At 46.7% G+C, this 17853-nt stretch overlaps 1 protein-coding gene across 1 annotated transcript; it reads left to right on the plus strand.

The window, feature by feature from the left end:
• Positions 1-13255: 13255 nt before the first annotated feature.
• LOC308037420 (lymphocyte antigen 6E-like) lies at positions 13256-16689 on the plus strand (the record flags this gene model as incomplete). The annotated part of the gene is made up of 3 exons (XM_080339166.1): positions 13256-13307; positions 15787-15906; positions 16481-16689. 3 exons carry the CDS (start codon positions 13256-13258, stop codon positions 16687-16689), a joined length of 381 nt encoding a protein of 126 aa, XP_080195292.1.
• Between the last annotated feature and the right edge of the window lie 1164 nt (positions 16690-17853).

Consider the following 17853-nt stretch of genomic DNA (forward strand, 5'->3'; position numbering starts at 1 on the left):
TCCTATCTGCTGTAGGATCTATCAGCTTCCAGCCTCTAGCAGCCAAACTCATGCAATAAATTTAGCCCCAAGCTGTGCATGTGAGAAGTGATGAGGGGGGTTTGGAAGCATCAAACCTTGCAAAAAGGAAAGCAGTGGTGCCCTGGGCAGGGGTTCCCAGGAGTGGGAGTGGCAGATGAGGACATCCAAGTCTTCCTGTGGTCGTCAGCCACCCCATCTGTCCCACGGCCACCCGCGCCACCGAGATGAGTATCACATCAGCCGGAAAAACACCAAACCACCCTTCTGAAGTGCAGCAGCCCCTGATGTGTTGCCTAATTATCTGCAGGGCTCGAGGTGGGAGGGGAAGTCTATGGGGTTTTTTTGTGGGGTAGTTGGCATCATCGGGATGCTGGTGAGACATGCTGGGTCACTCGACCCAGAGAGGAGGGAGTGACATGTCTGTCCCTGGCAGGTACCAAGCTCTGCTGCAGGACTGACAAACTCCTCTCTGGACTTATGACACCTCCCTGTTGGGGGCTTGGGTTGAAATGCTGTGGGAAGTTCAGCTTTGGGGGAAATTCCAGCTGTTTGGGGAAACCAGGATTTGTCTAAACCAAAGCCAGAAGCTGAAATGCATTTCCCAGGCAATGCTTGGGGTCAATCCCCATTTCTGTTTGTAGTTCAAGTTAAAAGAGGTTTCTTTTTTTCTTTTCCTTCTTCTTTTCTTTTCTTTTTTTTTTTTTTTTTTTTTTTTATAATTATTATTCTCCTTTTCTTTCTTGATTTTGACTTCATAAAACATACTTGATTTCAAGCATCACAAATTGAAATGGCCTTCAGGGGCTCATGCTGTTGTCTTCATTAAGGTACCTAAATGCTGGATACCTCAGCTTGTGCCCGCCCCTCGAGTTGCATTTTTGGGGTGATTCCCTCCTTTTAGGAAAGGCATTGAAGATAGTGCTTGAAGGGCTCAGTGGAGACCTCAACTCTTTCCAGAGGTTTGGGGCAAGTGATTCAGAGACACCTACCATTTACATGTCTTAATTAGTTGTTTTGCATCCCAGACTTGGTGAGAAAAATAATTATAAAAAAAACAAAAGCAGCAAAACTGTCAAAAAAACCTTGCCTACAAGAGTAAGCTTGATGGAAGTTGACGCGTTTCCATTAAGCTTCACTGTCTGCTGCACTGATGAATGTACTGATTTATGAAGGGGAGGAAACAACATTAAAAAAACCACTTTCATGGGTAATCCTGGATGGTTTCCAGCGCAGAAAACCAGACTAAGCCCACGAGAGGGAGCTGGTGTCTCTGTGTGGCGCCGGACTGGCTGCAAAATACTGTCTGCCCACACAAAGTCAGTGCTCCAGGAGCAATTTCCAGGTGGTAAAACCAGTAGCCGTGAGAGGGATGGGATGGCTTAGCTGGAAGCAGCCCAGGGAAGGATGGCTGCAGGATCGCCTTGCTGATGCCAGCTCTGTTTGCCGATGGCAGGTCCTGGCCAGACTCCAGCGTCTGCTCGCTCCCACGCCACAGACGTGCCTTGAGTTGGCTGCGTAGGATAATTCTAGTGTGTCTCATATCACCTCCTGCGATGCCTGTGCACTTCCATCCAAGCCACAAAGCTGGTACCAAGCCTTGCAAGGTTTTAATTCAGAGCCTCTGGCCATGAGCTGCTTGGAAGTATAGTGTGACTGTCTGTCCCTCCCTCTCCTACACCTGGGGTGCTCTTGGGAGTCCCCAGAATTGCTAGGATGATGTTGGGCTGGGCTTGGGCAGCTGTCAAGGTCCATTCGGTGATGGATTCATGATGGTTCTTTTACCTTGATCTTGAAGCACAAAATTAAGGCAACCAAAATGCCAAGGGGTTATAATTCAATCAAGCAGTGTTACTTTATTAATTTACCCGTAAAGAGGCACACGATAGGGAAAGAGAGTAAGAAAAATAAAAGGGAAAAGAAATAGGGAAAAGTAAAAGTAAAAGTAAAGATAATGAGGTTGCGTTTATCACCAGTCCAGTTCCAGAAGGGTCCCTCTGGTCTCCAGTCCCATGGAGTTCTGCCGGTCCTCTGTCATGGTTCGGGATCCTCTGGAGGGAAGATCTTCAACGATGTCCATTTTGGAGTCACCTTTTATGCTTCTTCACCCCTCTCACTCCCATTGTTTTAGCCCAGTCTCCACCTTGATTTCACAACCCAGGCTCGTACTGCGCAGGCTCAAATATTCACACTTTCTTTTGCCAGCGCTTATGTGTCCAGCATTCAGGGGTCTTTCTCTCGTCCACTGTGTGACCTCAGGACCCTTGGCTAGCTCCTGGGCATGCTCCTTTTTGTTGGCCATTGTTTGGGAGAGCAGGTGGGGAACAGGTGTGACTGAGGCTGCAGGTGAGAACACATCTTCTGGACAGCAGCTGTTGTCCCTGGGTCGAAGAGACCCTCATAACAATCACTTTCAGGAGGTGGGGGCTGGTTTGGCTGAAGCAGCAGGCAAAGTCCACACAGGAGCCATTGTAAGGAGCAGCCCCCTGTATTGGAGAAACAGTGCCACAATGCTTCTCTTTGGGCCTCTCTCCGAGTTATTGTTCATCTTTTCTTTCGGTCTCAGCTTCAGTTCTCTAAGTTCTTGATGGCGATGTTCAGGCAAATACTGTTCCATCTTCAGACCGATTCTCGCAGCAGCACGCAGGGAACTTTGTTTTCTCGATACCTGTAAGGTCCTACGGACTAAAGAGGGGATAGAATCAGATGGGGCTGCACCTTTCTGTCCCATTGTCACATAATCATAGACTAGCTTGGGTTGGAAGGGACCTTCAAAGCTCATCCAGTCCAACCCTTCCCATGAACAGGGACATCTTCACCAGCTCAGGTTGCTCAGGGCCCCGTCCAGCCTGGCCTGGGATGTCTCCAGGGATGGTTCATCCACCACCTCTCTGGGTACCTGGGCCAGGCTCTCACCACCCTCAGGGGCAACATTTACTTCCTCATGTTCAGCCTGAATCTCCCTCCTTTAGTTTAAAGCCATCATCCCTTGTCTTATTGCAACAGGCCCTGATAAATAGTCTGTCCCCATCTTTCTTATCAGCCCCTTTAAGCACCGAAAGGCCACAATAAAGTCTCCCAGAAGCCTTCTATTCTCTAGGCTGAACAACCATAACTCTCTCAGCCTTTCATCCTATGAAAGGTGTTCCATCCCTCCGATCATTCTGGTTGCTCTCCTCTGGACCCTTTCCAACAGGTCTGTGATCTTCCTTTACAAGTCACCATCATGAGTGACTCTGTCTTTTGTTTCTGATTTTCCTACACATTCCCTCTTTGCAATGACTCCTTGAACATCTTCTCACCCCTGTAACACTAAACTTTGCTAATTCCCTCCATCCCTCCCATTAATAGTCACAGCCATAAAACAAGACTGGCACCTGCAAACCACTATGCAAGAAAATGTCCTCGTTTTAGCTGAGTTAATTTTCTTCCTAGTAGCTGGTATAGTGCTATGTTTTGGGTTTAGTATGAGAAGAATGTTGATAATACACCAATGTTTTGGGTGTTACTAAGCAATGTTTACAACAAGTTAAGGACTTCTCAGCCAGAAGGCTGCAGGTGTACAAGAAGCTGAGAAGGATCAAAGCCAAAACAGTTGACCCAAGCTCGCCAAAGCGGTATTCTTTACCATATGATGTCATGCTCAGTATATAAACTAGAGTGTCTGGGGGGCAAATAACACTGCTTGGGAACCAATGAGCTATTGGTGTTGTAGGCTGTGAGCAGTTGCGTTGTGCATCATTTGTATATTGTTATTATTACTAGTAGTATTTTTTCTTCCTTTGCTGTCCTGTTGAACTGTTCTTATCTCAACCCATGAGGTTTTTTTCCTTCGACTTTTTTGATTCTCTCCTCTATACCACTTGATGGGAGGGAATAAGTGACTGACTGCGTGGTCCTAGATGCAAGCTACCCATGACAGCAAATAATGGAATTTACACCTCTTTTCTCCACACTCAGGTGGTTTAACCCTGTCTTCAACCCACTGCTTGGTGCCTTCAGCAACTGTATGAAAGTAGAGAAGGGAAGAAATCCATGGAGGTCTTTGGAGAGAGGGTGGTCTAGGTGAAACTTCAAACTGAGCTCTACCACTGCTTCTCCATGTCTGACCTCAAGTGAGTCACTTGGTGTCTCTGATTCATGTAGTTAAGATGGAGGTAACAACGTGGGGCTTCTCATCCTGACCTGAAGGGCTCTTGCCCTCTTGGTGCTCAATATCTTGTTGATGCTTCACCCAGCTGATTCAGGGTTGTCCTTACCCCAGGAACGGTCAGCCTGCCCACCCACTGCAGATGTCTGTGCACTCAGAGCTTGCTTCTCCCAGGCCCCTGCAGCACCGTGCTGCTCTAACCAGTGCAAACACTCATCCTCTCTGTAATGCGATGCAGAAACATGTCATGGCAAAGCCGCGGCTGCTCCCACGTCGCTCACTCCTCCGGAAATTCTGTTCTTTGACTCACCGTGGTGCCGACGAGCTTTTGTTAGGAGCTTTGCTAGAAGCTGGGCATGCAAATAGTGCAGAAAGACATCTCTCCCCATCACAAGGTAACTTTTATAATGAATTACTGTAAACACGGAAGTAATGGCAAGAGTGTGGGCATTGCTCGGTGCATCAGTCTCTTGGCCACTGCCTGATTTACTGTTAGCAGAATGACAGGTCTCATGATGGGTTGAGGATGCTCAACAGGTCTGATGGTGTCCAAGACCCCTTGTTGAACTCCAAGGTTGGATGTGCCCCACTCTGCAAAAGCTGTGAGACAAGCTTGTCTGCTCATCATCCTGCTCTCAGCTGGATGTCATCACTGCTGAGAAGGGAGGGTGCTGTTTTACCCCCTCCCCACAGCAAAAAAGCCTCCCCAGGCTGCTATGTGTCTCCAGCGTGGTACAAAGCTTTCCCTGGGCATGTGGACCTTGCTGCTGGGGTTGATATGTCTGGAGACAGATGCTCTCCTTGAGGTTTGCTGCCTTCTGTGGGGCTGAAGGATTTGAAGGAAGCAGAACTTGATGAATTTCTAGGTCTGACCGTATTTCATTTCCCAAAATACCCACTGTCACCAAGGCGTGGTGGCAAAACCAAGTGCTTTCCCTAGATGCTCTCCTGCTTCCAAGGAAACCAGCAGGAGTGGTGCTCAGCATCTCCCAGGCATTACTGAAATGGTCCTTCCTCTTATTTGAAGCAAGAGGGAGCTGGGTCGGAGGCTGTCACAGCAGCATCCCTGCAGATAATCTCACCTCCCACTCCAGGCCATCCATGCTGAATGATGCACTGCACGCATTGGCAGGAGTGTGAAGAGAAAACGGGTGAAACCAAGTTCCTGAAGCTAAATGCTGCAGGGAGAGGCTCCATCCAGACAGGTAAACAGCACGGGGCAGAGTCTGTCCCTCAGCCATGAGGTCACACAGTATGGCATGCTGGTGGCACCCTTTCCATCCCCAAAACAAGGCAGGCATGAGAGGGTCCAGAGGAGGGCCATGAAAATTATGCAAGGGGTGGAACAGCTCTGCTATGAGGACAAGATGAGAGAGATGGGGTCGTTCAGCCTGGGGAGGAGAAGCTCCTAGGAGACCTTATTGTGGCCTTTCAGTACTTAAAAGGGGCTGATAAGAAAGATGGGGACAGACTTTTTAGCAGGGCCTGTTGTGATAGGACAAGGGGTAAGGGTTTTAAACTAAAAGAGGGGAGAGTCAGGCCAGACATGAGGAAGAAATTTTTTACGATGATGGTGGTGGAACACTGTCCCAGGTTGCTCAGAGAGGTGGTGGATGCCCCATCCCTGGAGACATCCCATGCCACGCTGGATGGGACTCTGAGCAACTTGATTTGGGTAAAGATGTCCCTGCTCATGGCAGGGGCATTGGACTAGATGACCTTTGAAGGTCCCTTCCAACCCAAACTATGCCATGATTCTACGATTCTGTGAAATAAGATGGGATCGGTGTGGGTGAGCAGGACCCCCTCACCATTAGGACCAGGTGGCAGTGAGGACACTAGAGATGCCATGGCCAGATTTTGACATTGCTTGGTGCTGTGGACATGACAGATGTGAGAAAATGAGATGTCCTATTATGCCTGCTGTGAAAGCCATGCCCAGAGGATAGGGAGTGAGCTTTTGGCTGAAGAACATATCTCCTGGTGCTATGCAATCCTAGATTCGTTTCTGTTGGCACTTCATCCCAGCTCCGTTTCAGCTTGAATGAAAGTGAGTTTTCCTCCATGCAGGGAGGCAGGAGAGAGCAGCTGTGAGCAAAACCAGGGCCTGGTGACAACTGCCGTGTTTACAGCCCAAAAACGAAAGTGCACATTACTGGGCTTTGCTTTCAGAGGAAGGAAACCTTCATGGGCCTCTTTTCCCATTGGAGATCCGGTGTTTTACCCCCTTGCTTCTCCTGCAGTAGTGGTTGGTTTGCAAAGCAAAACAGGCAGGAGCAGCCACCGCAGCTGCCATAGGCTGAGGAGCAAAAGTCACCACTGTCCCATGCCTTTGACTTTGGATGTGCCTTTCCTCACTCAGACTAAATTTTAAGGCTCTGGGAGCCTTTGCTGAAACATTGTAAAGACCCTTCAAGGCATGATTGTCTTCTTCCTGATGTTTTGACAAGTTGGGAGTGGTTGAAAGCCTTGTACACAGCTTGTGTAATCAAGACTGGACGAGCTGTTCCTACCGTGCCCTTTCCTTGACAAGTAGGAGGGTGAATGCAAACCCGCAGTGGCTTTTCCACCCTGCTATTGCTCCCTGGATCAGTGTGGGTGGCTTCTGGTTCCCGTGCCCTTCCCACGCTGTCATCTGTGAGGTTTACAAGCCCTTTCTTGCACTGAGGAGTTGGCAAGCTGGGTTCAGAGGGGCTGCTCTGATGGTGGACTAGATCGGGGTTGGACTTAGATGACCTTTGAAGGTCTCTTCCAAGACAAACTGTTCTGTGATTCTACGATTCTATGGATGTGATGGATCATGGCATGTGAGGTGCCCTCACCCTACCCCACGAGTGGTGGGAATGGAGTGAGAGGAGCCAACACCTCAATGTAGTGTGCAGGGATGCTCTTGAGGTGGACCGATACCATTCCCTCCTCCTGCCCAAATACTCATGGAAACACACCCCAGCAAAACCATGCCCTGCTTTTTCAAAATAATAATGATAAAAAAACCAAACAACATCTACAAGAACAAAAAAGAACCAAACAAAAAACCCAAACACAGCCTTGAATTTTTGGCAAACACTCCTGGGAAAATACCCTTCTGCTCACCCAGTGAGGAACACGATCGCATTCTCAGATATCATTCTGTTTGTTTCTCTGCCCTGCTGAACACACCCATCAGGTTGGGGTGGTTTCAGCCAGGATATTTCCTTGACCTCCAGCTCCTCCACCTGCCATGTGCTCTTCTACTCTGGGGACAGCCCTGCTTTCCTCACCCTCCTTGGCCACAGTTGCAGAGGTTTCAGCCTGGCTATTACTTGAGGCGTGACAAGTTTCTAGACGTAACAAGGGATGGCCCAAGCTCTCGTTCTCACCATGCAACTGAAGTTTTGATGCCGTACCTGGCTGGGCCAGCAGGAGTGGGTCGGGAGAGAAACCAGACCATCCTGATCTTCCCATGGTGTGCTGAGTTTTTCCACTCACAATGAGTTTTTCCATACCCAGCTGGGGTCCACTTGGAAAAAATCAGACCCAGAGCCCCTAAAACAAATTAAGAGAGGTTGTCTGTGGAGCTCATCACAGCTTTCCCATAGACAGAGAGAAACGTGCTTTTGTCATTTTACTCTCAGCTTTCACCTAATGTTGGAAAGCCCGGATATTGGGTTTCAGTGCCAAGGATTATTTCCAGGCCTGAAATACCTGTCACACAAAAGATGAGTCAAGAACCTAAAGAAAGAACCTAAAGGAAGAACCTAAAGCAATTTTTTTAAAGGCAATTTTAAAAACTGTGACTGTTTCCCTGCCTTCCATGGCAGCATGTGCGTATCAATCCTTTATAGTGGGTAGGCGTGGAAAATTTTATTTCTTACACAAGTAAAATAGATGACTAGACTGAGGCTTTCTTGGTGTCCCTGCAGATGGCTGTGGAGGTTCTCACAAGGCCAGCTGCTACTACAGCTGTGTCCTACATGTGTCTCACATATCACTGCTCTTGCAGATTCAAATGACTGCTCTCTACACCACCGTGTGACTCCAGAATCTTAAAGTCCAATTTAAAACAAAACAAAACACAAAAACCCCAGAGTGATCAGAAAGACACTTGTCAAGACAAAGATGAGAGCTGTCACCTGCTTTTCTTCCTGTGCATGTTGGCCATAATCTTCTGTGGCAAAGCTTGTGATCAGCCTTTCATAAGCATTTATATTGGCACTGTCCAAATGCATATCGCAGCCCAAGATTTCCAAAGAAAGATCGGAGCGTTGCTTGTCAGGACTGGAGTGAACATGTGTCACAGAGGAAGGTTCCATTTTAGTGCCTGCACATTGGCTGCTCATGTCATGAAAGAGAATCAGGAGGGCTGGACCTTGAACAAGGGGAAATTGCCACTTCAGTGAAAAAGCAATTACAGATTTGGAAACTATCAACTGAGCTGCGTTAAAAGTGTGAATTTAAATAAACCTGTGAGGATCATTTGTCCCCAAACACAGGTGTGGCCAGTGGTAGTCCTCCTTGACGAGAACTGGCATTAAGTCTTTCCAGGGAATCTCAAGACAATACTGCGTTTTTCTCTCTTCCTCCTTCTAACCATCCTTCTTCACTGTCCTTTTTCCTTCAGATCCTGCAGGTCTCTAATATCTCCCCTCCTGACTGAAGAGATGCTACCACAGAATAATAAAGCTTGGCCCTGAATCCAAGAAGAATGATTCACATCTATAACTCAAACCTCTCTCCTATACAAACAGGGTGGTTACAGCCAAATTGCTTGCACGGAGCAGCCCCATGTCCACGCACCGTTTGAGACAATGGTGTTTGGGGTGTGCCCAAGCCATGTTGATGGTCCAATGGGCGTTGAGGATAGGCTTGTGCCTTATTTAGTGAGCTAGCCTGGTTCTGGCCCTTCAGGCAGGGCATCGGCAGGGATGTGAATCATGATAGTTGACTCCGTGCATGTTGATGCTGTTTGATAACTCCCTATGAGCCTCCAAGTTGACAGGACTGAATTATACCTTAGGACCTTGGAGGTAAAGTGAATGCGACAAAACTGCTTTGATTCCCTGTTGGCTGGTAGCTGCAGCCCCAGAAGACTCAGGTTCCTCATCCATTGAGACTGATAGCAAGACTTCTGGAGACCGTCACCGCTGTCATGTTGAGATGGGAGTCTACCAGGATCACCTTGTATTTCAGACAGACGTGGTGGATCTGGGTTACCCCTGTCCTTCCTAGCTGGAGGTTTGGTAGCCTCTGTCATCTGCCGTGGGGCTGACCTGAGAAGCTCTGTCCTGTAGTTTGAAGCCTACCAGGTCAGCTACAGACCCAGATGTGCTTTTGGGGAAGGGAAGAATAGAGCAGGCTGCCTGCAACAGTCAGGCTTTGGATGGAAAAGGCAGAATATCACGTGTCCTCCTTTTTCTCCTGGGGTTTATGCATCCCCCAATCTCCCCACTTCCAGTCCTTCACCTAACCCTGTTGCCATTGCATGGCCAGATGAAGCAACACAACCTTCCCTGACCCGCCAAGGAAGGAGAGGACACGACCAGATCAGCCTGATGCTGCTTGGAGCTGGACTGGACTACTTGCCCTTCATGCACCGTCTGCATGACTCAGGGACACAAGGAGAACTGCACATGGGTGCCTTCTTCTCACCTTGTCCCATGGCTTCTCCTTTTCCTGTTGAGGCTTCAGTTTGCAATCCGGAGCTGAAATGCATCATTTTCCACCTGCACCACAGAGGAGGGGTGTGATCGGAGCCACTGTCCGGGGAGAAGAAGGGAAAAACAGGGGATAGTTGACATTAAAATGTCCCTGGACCTGGCAGTTTGCTCCACCTCGCTGCTCCGTCACGGGTTGAAAACACGCTTTGTCTGGTTCCCATTACACAAAAAGGGACAGGCCTTGCACAACGCGCTCCCAAGGTCTGGCACAAACACATGCTGTCGGCTGCCAAGCTCCAAGTGGGTTACGGTTTCTTCCTTAAAGCTCCCAGGCTCTGTTAACTGTTTAATACCCCTTGTGACACCTGTTGGGTTAACACCTACATACCCCAATTTCTGCTGCAAGATTCACCCTGCTGCCCTTCTCTTTCTTTTTTTGATCTCTTTTTATGTCCCTGCAAAGTAGTTTTAACACCTCCACGCTTCCCTGAAGTCTCCTGACACCATCTGCACTTCCCACTACCCTAGTTGTCTTTGCCTTGGCTTTTCTTCCAGCTCTCTTCTCCCCTTGCTTGCAAAAAAACAACAAAAGGGCTGCTCTCTGCTTCAAAGGAGACCCGTCCCCCATCCCACCGCTGTGATGCTGGTTGGAGTCCAGAGCCCTTCCAGTGGCCCTGGGCGTGATTGCAATATCAATAGTGTGGTTTTGGGACCTGGCCAGACACCAGCCTGGGTCCTAAAGCTTTTGCAGTCTTCTTCAGGGATGCAGGGACAGGGTCCAGGTAATGCCCCAGATGTCTTCTTCATTCAGGCCCCACAGGACACCCTGTAGTCTGACTGCAGTGGCTGGTTAAGCTGGGATTTGTGGAGCTGTAGAAAACACTCCTCAGACCTTGAAGGGTTGTGGTTAATAACTGAACAGTGTCTGCACATACCAACATGTACATATTGCACAGCACTAAGTAATGCCACTGTAGGAGAAATGGTGAAGCATTAATACTTCCCTCCCATCCCACCTTATTTCTTACCCTCACTTTGCCTGTCTTTAATTATTTTCCCCCAAGCTTTGTGTGTTTGCTTTGATTTATTTTGCTTTGTACCAATATATTTCAACTCCCTCCTTTTCTCTTTCCAGTTCTGGGTGAAATATTAATCTTGTTTATTATTATTAACCTTCCCTCTTTCTAATCTATTTAAATGCTTTCTCACATTTCCACTTCCTACAGCTCATTTCTCACTTGCAGATTTTCTGTTCAGCTGCACTTAGCTTTAGCAGTGTCATTTATTTTCTCTTTATTTATTTGTTTTAATTTCAAAGCCTTTCTTCTTTCTTGTTGTGGGCTGTGCTTGTACATTGCTTCCTTCTTCTTGCTGAGGAGCTGCATTTTTCTGCTCAGTTGGCTCCAAGATGAGCTGAATTCCGTGCAATAATTCACTTTCATTTCTGGATTTTTGATGTGGATGGAAGGGAAGGAAGATTTGGTTTCCATTTCTCCAGCTGGCTGAGTGAAGCCTGGCTATTATACTTAAAACAAACATGTGGACTGATACTTACGATTTCTCCCTATGGTCTAGCGGATCATGTTTCCTGCCTGATATCGTTCATGCATGTATTTATACAAAGTCTTGTTCAGGGAGTATGGCCTTTTTTCACAGATTATTTCTGAAGTATACTTGCTACATTAGCTGTCACGTGGGTCTCTCACATCCTTGCTAAAAGAGAAGATAATTAAAGATTTATGCTCGAGGTCAGGGCAAACACAGAGAACAGAGTGGAGGGATTTGAAAACTGGATGCTCATCCCCTCCTCCCTGCTCCAGGAACAGGCACAGACAGAAATAGTTGGGGGCTGAAACTGCTGTAGAAAAGGAGAAAATGTGCAAAAGAAGAATGACTGGAAGCAAAAGACCCATCAGAGCGGTTGGACATGGGGTCATCTGCCCAGGATCTTGCAGACAGTTGATCAGAGGAAGAACATACGAACCAACTCCTTGGGGAGTAATGTGGGTAAAAGAGCGAGAAATGGGATGTTCTTTATTCTGTTTCCACATCATTTGTGACTGTACAAACCTTGTCTCTGAGCTCCCCTTGGTCATTGCCTGGAGAAGAGAAGGCTCCAGAGAGATCTTCTTGTGGCCTTTCAGTGCTTAAAAGGGGTTGATAAGAAAGATGGGGACAGACTTTTTAGCATGGCCTGTTGCAACAGAACAAGGGTGATGGTTTTAAACTAAAGAAGGACAGGTTCAGGCCAGACATGAGGAAGAATTTTTTTTTCAATAAGGGTGGTGAAACACTGTCCCAGGTTGGCCAGAGAGGTGGTGGATGCCCCATCCCGGAAGACATCCCACATCAGGCTGGACGGGGCTCTGAGCAACCTGATCTAGGTGAAGATGTCCCTGCTCATGGCACGGGTGGGATTAGATGAGCTTTGAAGGTCCCTTCCAACCCAAACTATTCTATGATTCTACAATTTCTCTCTTTGAAGACAAAGGGTCCTGGTATGCTGAGATACCTTCTTGATCAGGACTTGTCTTATTTCTTAGTCACTTTCACTCCCATTCATAATTTAACTCCAGCAGCCCTTTCCATGCACTTTTTGCCTCTGCTGCATCCTGAGTCATTTGGCAAGAGGTGATGAAGTGGTTGTGGGAGCAGGAGAGAGCTCAGAAGGAGCAGAAAGGTCATGAAGTACTGGAAAAACCTGACAGAGTCCAGAGCTGGTCTACAGGTAACAACAAACATAATCGCTTGGAAACCCTGGGTGCTTCTGAAGAAGCAAAACAAAACAAAAGCATCAAACCCCATCCCTGCCCAACCCATTGAAGCCTCTTAGTGACAATCTCCAGGAACAAATAGTGTCATTGCAGGAACCATACAAGCTGGTTTTCTGCTGAAAGAACTTTTCTTAGTACAAGTGATATAATCCTGAATGCCTACAGACTATCTAGCAAAAATCATGGGGTTTTTTGCCTCTTTTCCCACTTCCCACTGATATGAAGCTCTCATATCATGGTAGAAAGGATAAAAGATGCCAGGTGACACCTAGCATCTTGCAAACGATGAGCCACGCCAGACTGGTGCATCTGCCTCTGCTTTGCTACATGTTTTTGCTCCAGGTTTCATGGTTCAGCCCAATGGCATAAGAAGGGACTCCCATGTCTGAGTCAGATAAATTGTTCCCCTAATTAGCAATGCAGACATCATCAGCAGGAGTAGGCCTTGGAAAGAAAAGATTGGATCTGAATGAGATGTAAAAAAAAGTTGTTACTTGGAGCCTTGTAATAGATTCCTCTGCACAAACACACCCATCGCTGATCACATCATATGTGCCATCCCTCCCCAAACCCCAAATTACTGTAATCAGAGGAAGTCAGAGTAAACGCGGTGCCAGTATAAAATCTTACTGCGATGTACCTTCCCACATCGTTCTGGCTCTGAGGCCACAAGGACCATGAAGGCTTTTCTGATTGCCCTGCTGGTGGCAGTCCTATGTGCCAAGCAAGGTAAGGAGACATGAGGGCTGGGAGAGACAGATGGAAAGGACAAAAATGCCAGAAAATAAATCAGAGATAACAACAGGGACAAGAAGGTTTGGCAGATTTTTTTTTTGCAATTGTTGAGGTCTGAGTAATGAAGTTTTTCTTTGGCATCAGCTGCATCAAGCAGTATTTAGTGTGGTTGAGTCTCACCTTCTGGGTGAGTTCTGCCGAGGTAACCATAATCCAAAGAAAATGAGCGCTTGGCTCTGGTTTCTCACACCCTCAAGTATCCAGCTCTGACCACTCACATCTGAAGATAGACACGTGAACTGAAAAATCCTAATAAGAATTAAGCTGGGCTCACAGTTTTGCCTTTGGTTTTATTTTGGTTCCTGAGTGAAACTTGAGGAGTTGTTGATAAAGGTAATAAGGCTGGTATTGACTACCGCATCTTCTGCCAGCATTTCACTTCATTTCCCACAACGACATTACAATTAAGAAACTAGATTGCTGGCAGCTATTTGAAAGGATAAGAGTAATTTGGTCATAGGTTGGAAGAGCTTTTTTAAGTGTCTGGGAGTGAGTGTGTTTGTAATGGGATCCACAGTGCTCCGTGCTTATTCTTTTTCAAAAGGAGATGCAGATATAACTAAATTATTGTCTAGATTTGTCCAGCTGAGAAATAGCAGCTCTGTGCACATGCTTGCAATCCCGAGGAGTGCTGCAAGCATTTTTGTACCGTTAAAGCTATTTCTGGCTGCATTTGCGAAACTTGAGCTAATGGTGGGTAGAGGCCAGATGTAGGAAAGGCTTTATAACAGCTGTGATGGTTTAAGCTGTTATTGTTTCCTGACTGGGAGGGATTTTCCTTGTATCAGGCAGTGAATACGAGCGCATTTCAGTTGCTTTTGCACACATGCTGGGGTCTCGGCTCCATCTGCAGCAGGAAGTGGTTTGAACGACTTTTGTGATATTTGGCAGAAAAACAAATCAGGGAGAGCCATGGGACTGTAAAATGCAATAACACTTGCTGGGCAGCGTGTCTGGGATTGCTCTGGCAGGGTCTGCAAAAGGATAGGAGCTCACAGCTTGGGTTGGGGGATGTCCAGAGGAGATGTGAGAGGTTTAGCTTATCCAAATGCTAGAGAAACAGTTGAATGCTGAATAGTCAGAGAAGTTAAAGCCAGGATGCAACACTAATGATTTTATCTGCTGCCATGGAGAACACCTGTGTTCACAACACCTGGCACTAGAAAAGAGCATTTGGGGAGGTTTCAGAGTAAGACAGTTGGTTATGGGGCACCTAGTGCTGCCCACATCACAGAGAGGAGGCCTTTTCTTCTCCTGCCTGAGGTAGTTAGGGTGTAAAATGGCTTTCAATTCTCTTTTAAAACTTCTTCTGGAATTGCCTAACCAAGCATCATGGGCACGTTCAGCTTCAGAGGTGAATTTGAATCAACAGCAGGTGGGTTTTGGAGAGTCCCTGTGAGGAGTTTCTTTGTTAAAAACAGGTTCAAATTCAAGGAAAGGGGCTATTTTGTGCAGAAAGTGGGTTGAGAAAGGCAGGAGGAACCGAATGAGGGAAATTGCAGCCTAACAAATGACCCCCCCAGGTTTGCAGTTTGGTCACCTTCAACCAAGAGCTCTCCATCACTGGTGGCAAAAAAGCAGCTTAACTGCCTCTGTCACCCTTGTTCAGAAATGAAGAGCATTTCGTGTGACTTTGAACAGGACGGAAACAGTTTCCACCAATTGTGAATCCATCTCCAGGGAACGAGAAGGCACATGCCTGTGTTTCTAGCGTGGCCAGGCTGGAAATTTGGCTCAATTTACTTCAGTTTTGTTCAGAAATACATATCCTACTTCCTTCTGGCTTTGTAATAAACCTGCCTCAGCCCTGCTAATCATATCACTGAGAACATGTTGTTCAGGCACTGGTAGAAATAATATCTTTATTGTCCAGAGCAATCTCTCCCAGGGAACTCCGTTTAAAGTGGCTCTTTGCTCAGGAATTTAGCTCACAGGGATTTCATAGGCTTTAATTAATTCCTATCTGTATGGTGTTTTGCAGATGCAGTCTGAAAATGCTAAAAACTAAGCTGTCACCTGAGGACAGTGCTAGTTCATCCTCTCCTTGCCAGGACTATCCTGGACCCAGCTGGGCAGGTTGCAAGTTCTTCTTTGCAGGTTGGGTGCCAACCAGGCCAATGTGGACCCAGGAGAGAAAGAAGGGTCACCTGAGTGTGCTGCTCGGGCTGAAAAAAATGTGTTTTCAGGTTTAATCACTGAAAATCTCAAGTAAAGAAAGAAAACTTTTGTTCTGTTTGTTTACTTTTTCAGCTTCATTAATCAAAACCAGCTGCTTATTTCACTTGTCATGAAAATGTGTTCAATATATACTTTTCACCTTGTATTTTCCAAGAAGGGACATGGCTTTTGACACTTTCTTCCCAGGAGGACATTGCTGGAAACCACTAATACGTGTCATGTGCGTTTTTTCCAGCATCCTCGATTTTTTGCTACATATGCGAAAATGAACACTCCAACTGGAACTGTCTTAAAACCTACAAGTGTGAAGACAATGAGAAATTCTGTCTCACCACATACAGTTCTGCTGGGTTGGGTGAGTACCAGCAACAGCTCAAGGCTTTTTTTTTTTTGTCCTCCTGATAAACCGATGTGCAATAGTTTATTTTGGGGAGTAGTTTGTCTTGTTGGAAAGAATCAGTCACTGAGTTTTAAGAATCACAACACATAATGTGTGTGAAACCCTCAGTGGTGCCCTGCGATCCACCACCTGGAGTATGTTCATCACCACCATGTGGCAAGGCTGGCTGTAGCAGACAGATTTTAATGAGCAGACGCTGTTGTATGTTCTAAGAGCTTACAAATATACTTTGTGATGGAGGATGGAAAGGGATTAGACCTAAGTAATGTGTGTTTAGAAACCAGAAATGCATTGACAGTGATTTTTTGCTGTCCTACATGAAGCATGGTGTGGGTTTCTACCAAGGGCTTTCTAGTGTCATTTGATCCAGGTTGTGTGGACACTCAGCATTCATCAAATTGCTTAATCTCCGTTAATGCTGCATTGCAAATTAAGCATAGAGCAATATTCCTCCTCCTATCATCCTCTGATAGGGACTTCAGAAGAATCTTAAATCACAGCCCTCCTTTCTTGTCTGTTCTCCATCCAGGCAAAGACATGGGACACCGCATCACCAAGAAATGTTCTGCAGAATGTCCTGAGACGAATGTGAACTTCGGTGTGGCAGCTTATTCCACCAAATGCTGTAGCACCTCCCTGTGCAATTTCAGTGGTGCCAACAGCATAAAAATGAGCTACACCGTGATGTTCCTGGGAGCTGTGGCCAGTTTGATCTGTGTAATCAAGGCAGGATTGTGATGAGGGGTGGGAGAGTACGGGACAGCCCAAGAACCTACAAGTTATTCCCCAATTGAGGAAACAACATCCTCTGTCAAGTGTCTCCAACAGGGTCTACGCTACCTTGGTTTTTCCAAGACATTGTTTCAGGTACCATCCACAAAATGGCATGGCAGTGTAGCTCCTGTTTTTTCCCCTGTATCATTTGCTGTTTTGTACTAATTTTCCCTGGGAAAGCCCTTTTGATAGCACGTGTGTGACAATTGTCAGACAAAATAAAGATTTATGTTATTCTAGAGTGTGTTTGCTATATCCATGCTAAGATCAGCCTGAGAAAACAGCTCTGCCAGAAAAGGGTGCAGTCTAAATCTCTGCTTCACATTGAATTCCTCAGTTGCATCCAGCAGCTCAAGACACGCATTCCATAAAGCCAGATCTTGTGCCTGATCACTCAGTGCTAACGAATGAGGTGTCAATCTAGAAAGGTCAAAGATGTTTGTGTCATTCCCATTGCAAGCAATAATGAGAATTGTTTTGTAACTTCTAAGAGACAGGACTGGGGGTTTGGCAGGGACTGTTTGTGTTCCTGGCTGTGCTGCATAGTTCTCATGTCACCTCTGCAGGGTGGATGGTTTCAGCTTTTAAAATAGGTAAAAAAGCCACACCAAGATTTGGGAGAAGTTCAAGGTGAGAATGGTGCTCCTGGAACCTGTCCTCATAGAATGAGGACCTCTGTGCTTGGAGAAGATGCTGTTGTCTGAATGATTGCTCATGACTTCCCTGCAGGAACAGGGGAAATAGGCAAAAGCAACCTGGCAAAGGTGATAGGTGTCTGATTTGTCGGGAAGTTCTCTGGTCGTTCCCTTTCCTCTGTTGCTGCTACTTTTCCAGGCTTGGGGGATGAAGGAAATGAATCACAGAACGGTTGGGGTTGGAAGGGACCTCTGGAGATGATCTAGTCCAGCCCAAATGGGCTGGAGGTCACTTGCAGCTCTTGGAGGAATGGAGTTATAGCTAAGACAAGCAAAATACACAGACTCTTGGAGCTGGATGGTGCCTAATTCCCAGCTGAGCAGCTCACAAGTGCAGTGCTACATTTTGGGAGGGCTTGTATATAAGTGGCACCTGGAAAAAAGCCCTGATGTTTACAGCCCAGCTGGATTTGAGGGGTGTCCTGCTCCATCA

Source organism: Nesoenas mayeri, assembly GCF_963082525.1.
Source record: "Nesoenas mayeri genome assembly, chromosome: 2".
Lineage (NCBI taxonomy): Eukaryota > Metazoa > Chordata > Aves > Columbiformes > Columbidae > Nesoenas > Nesoenas mayeri.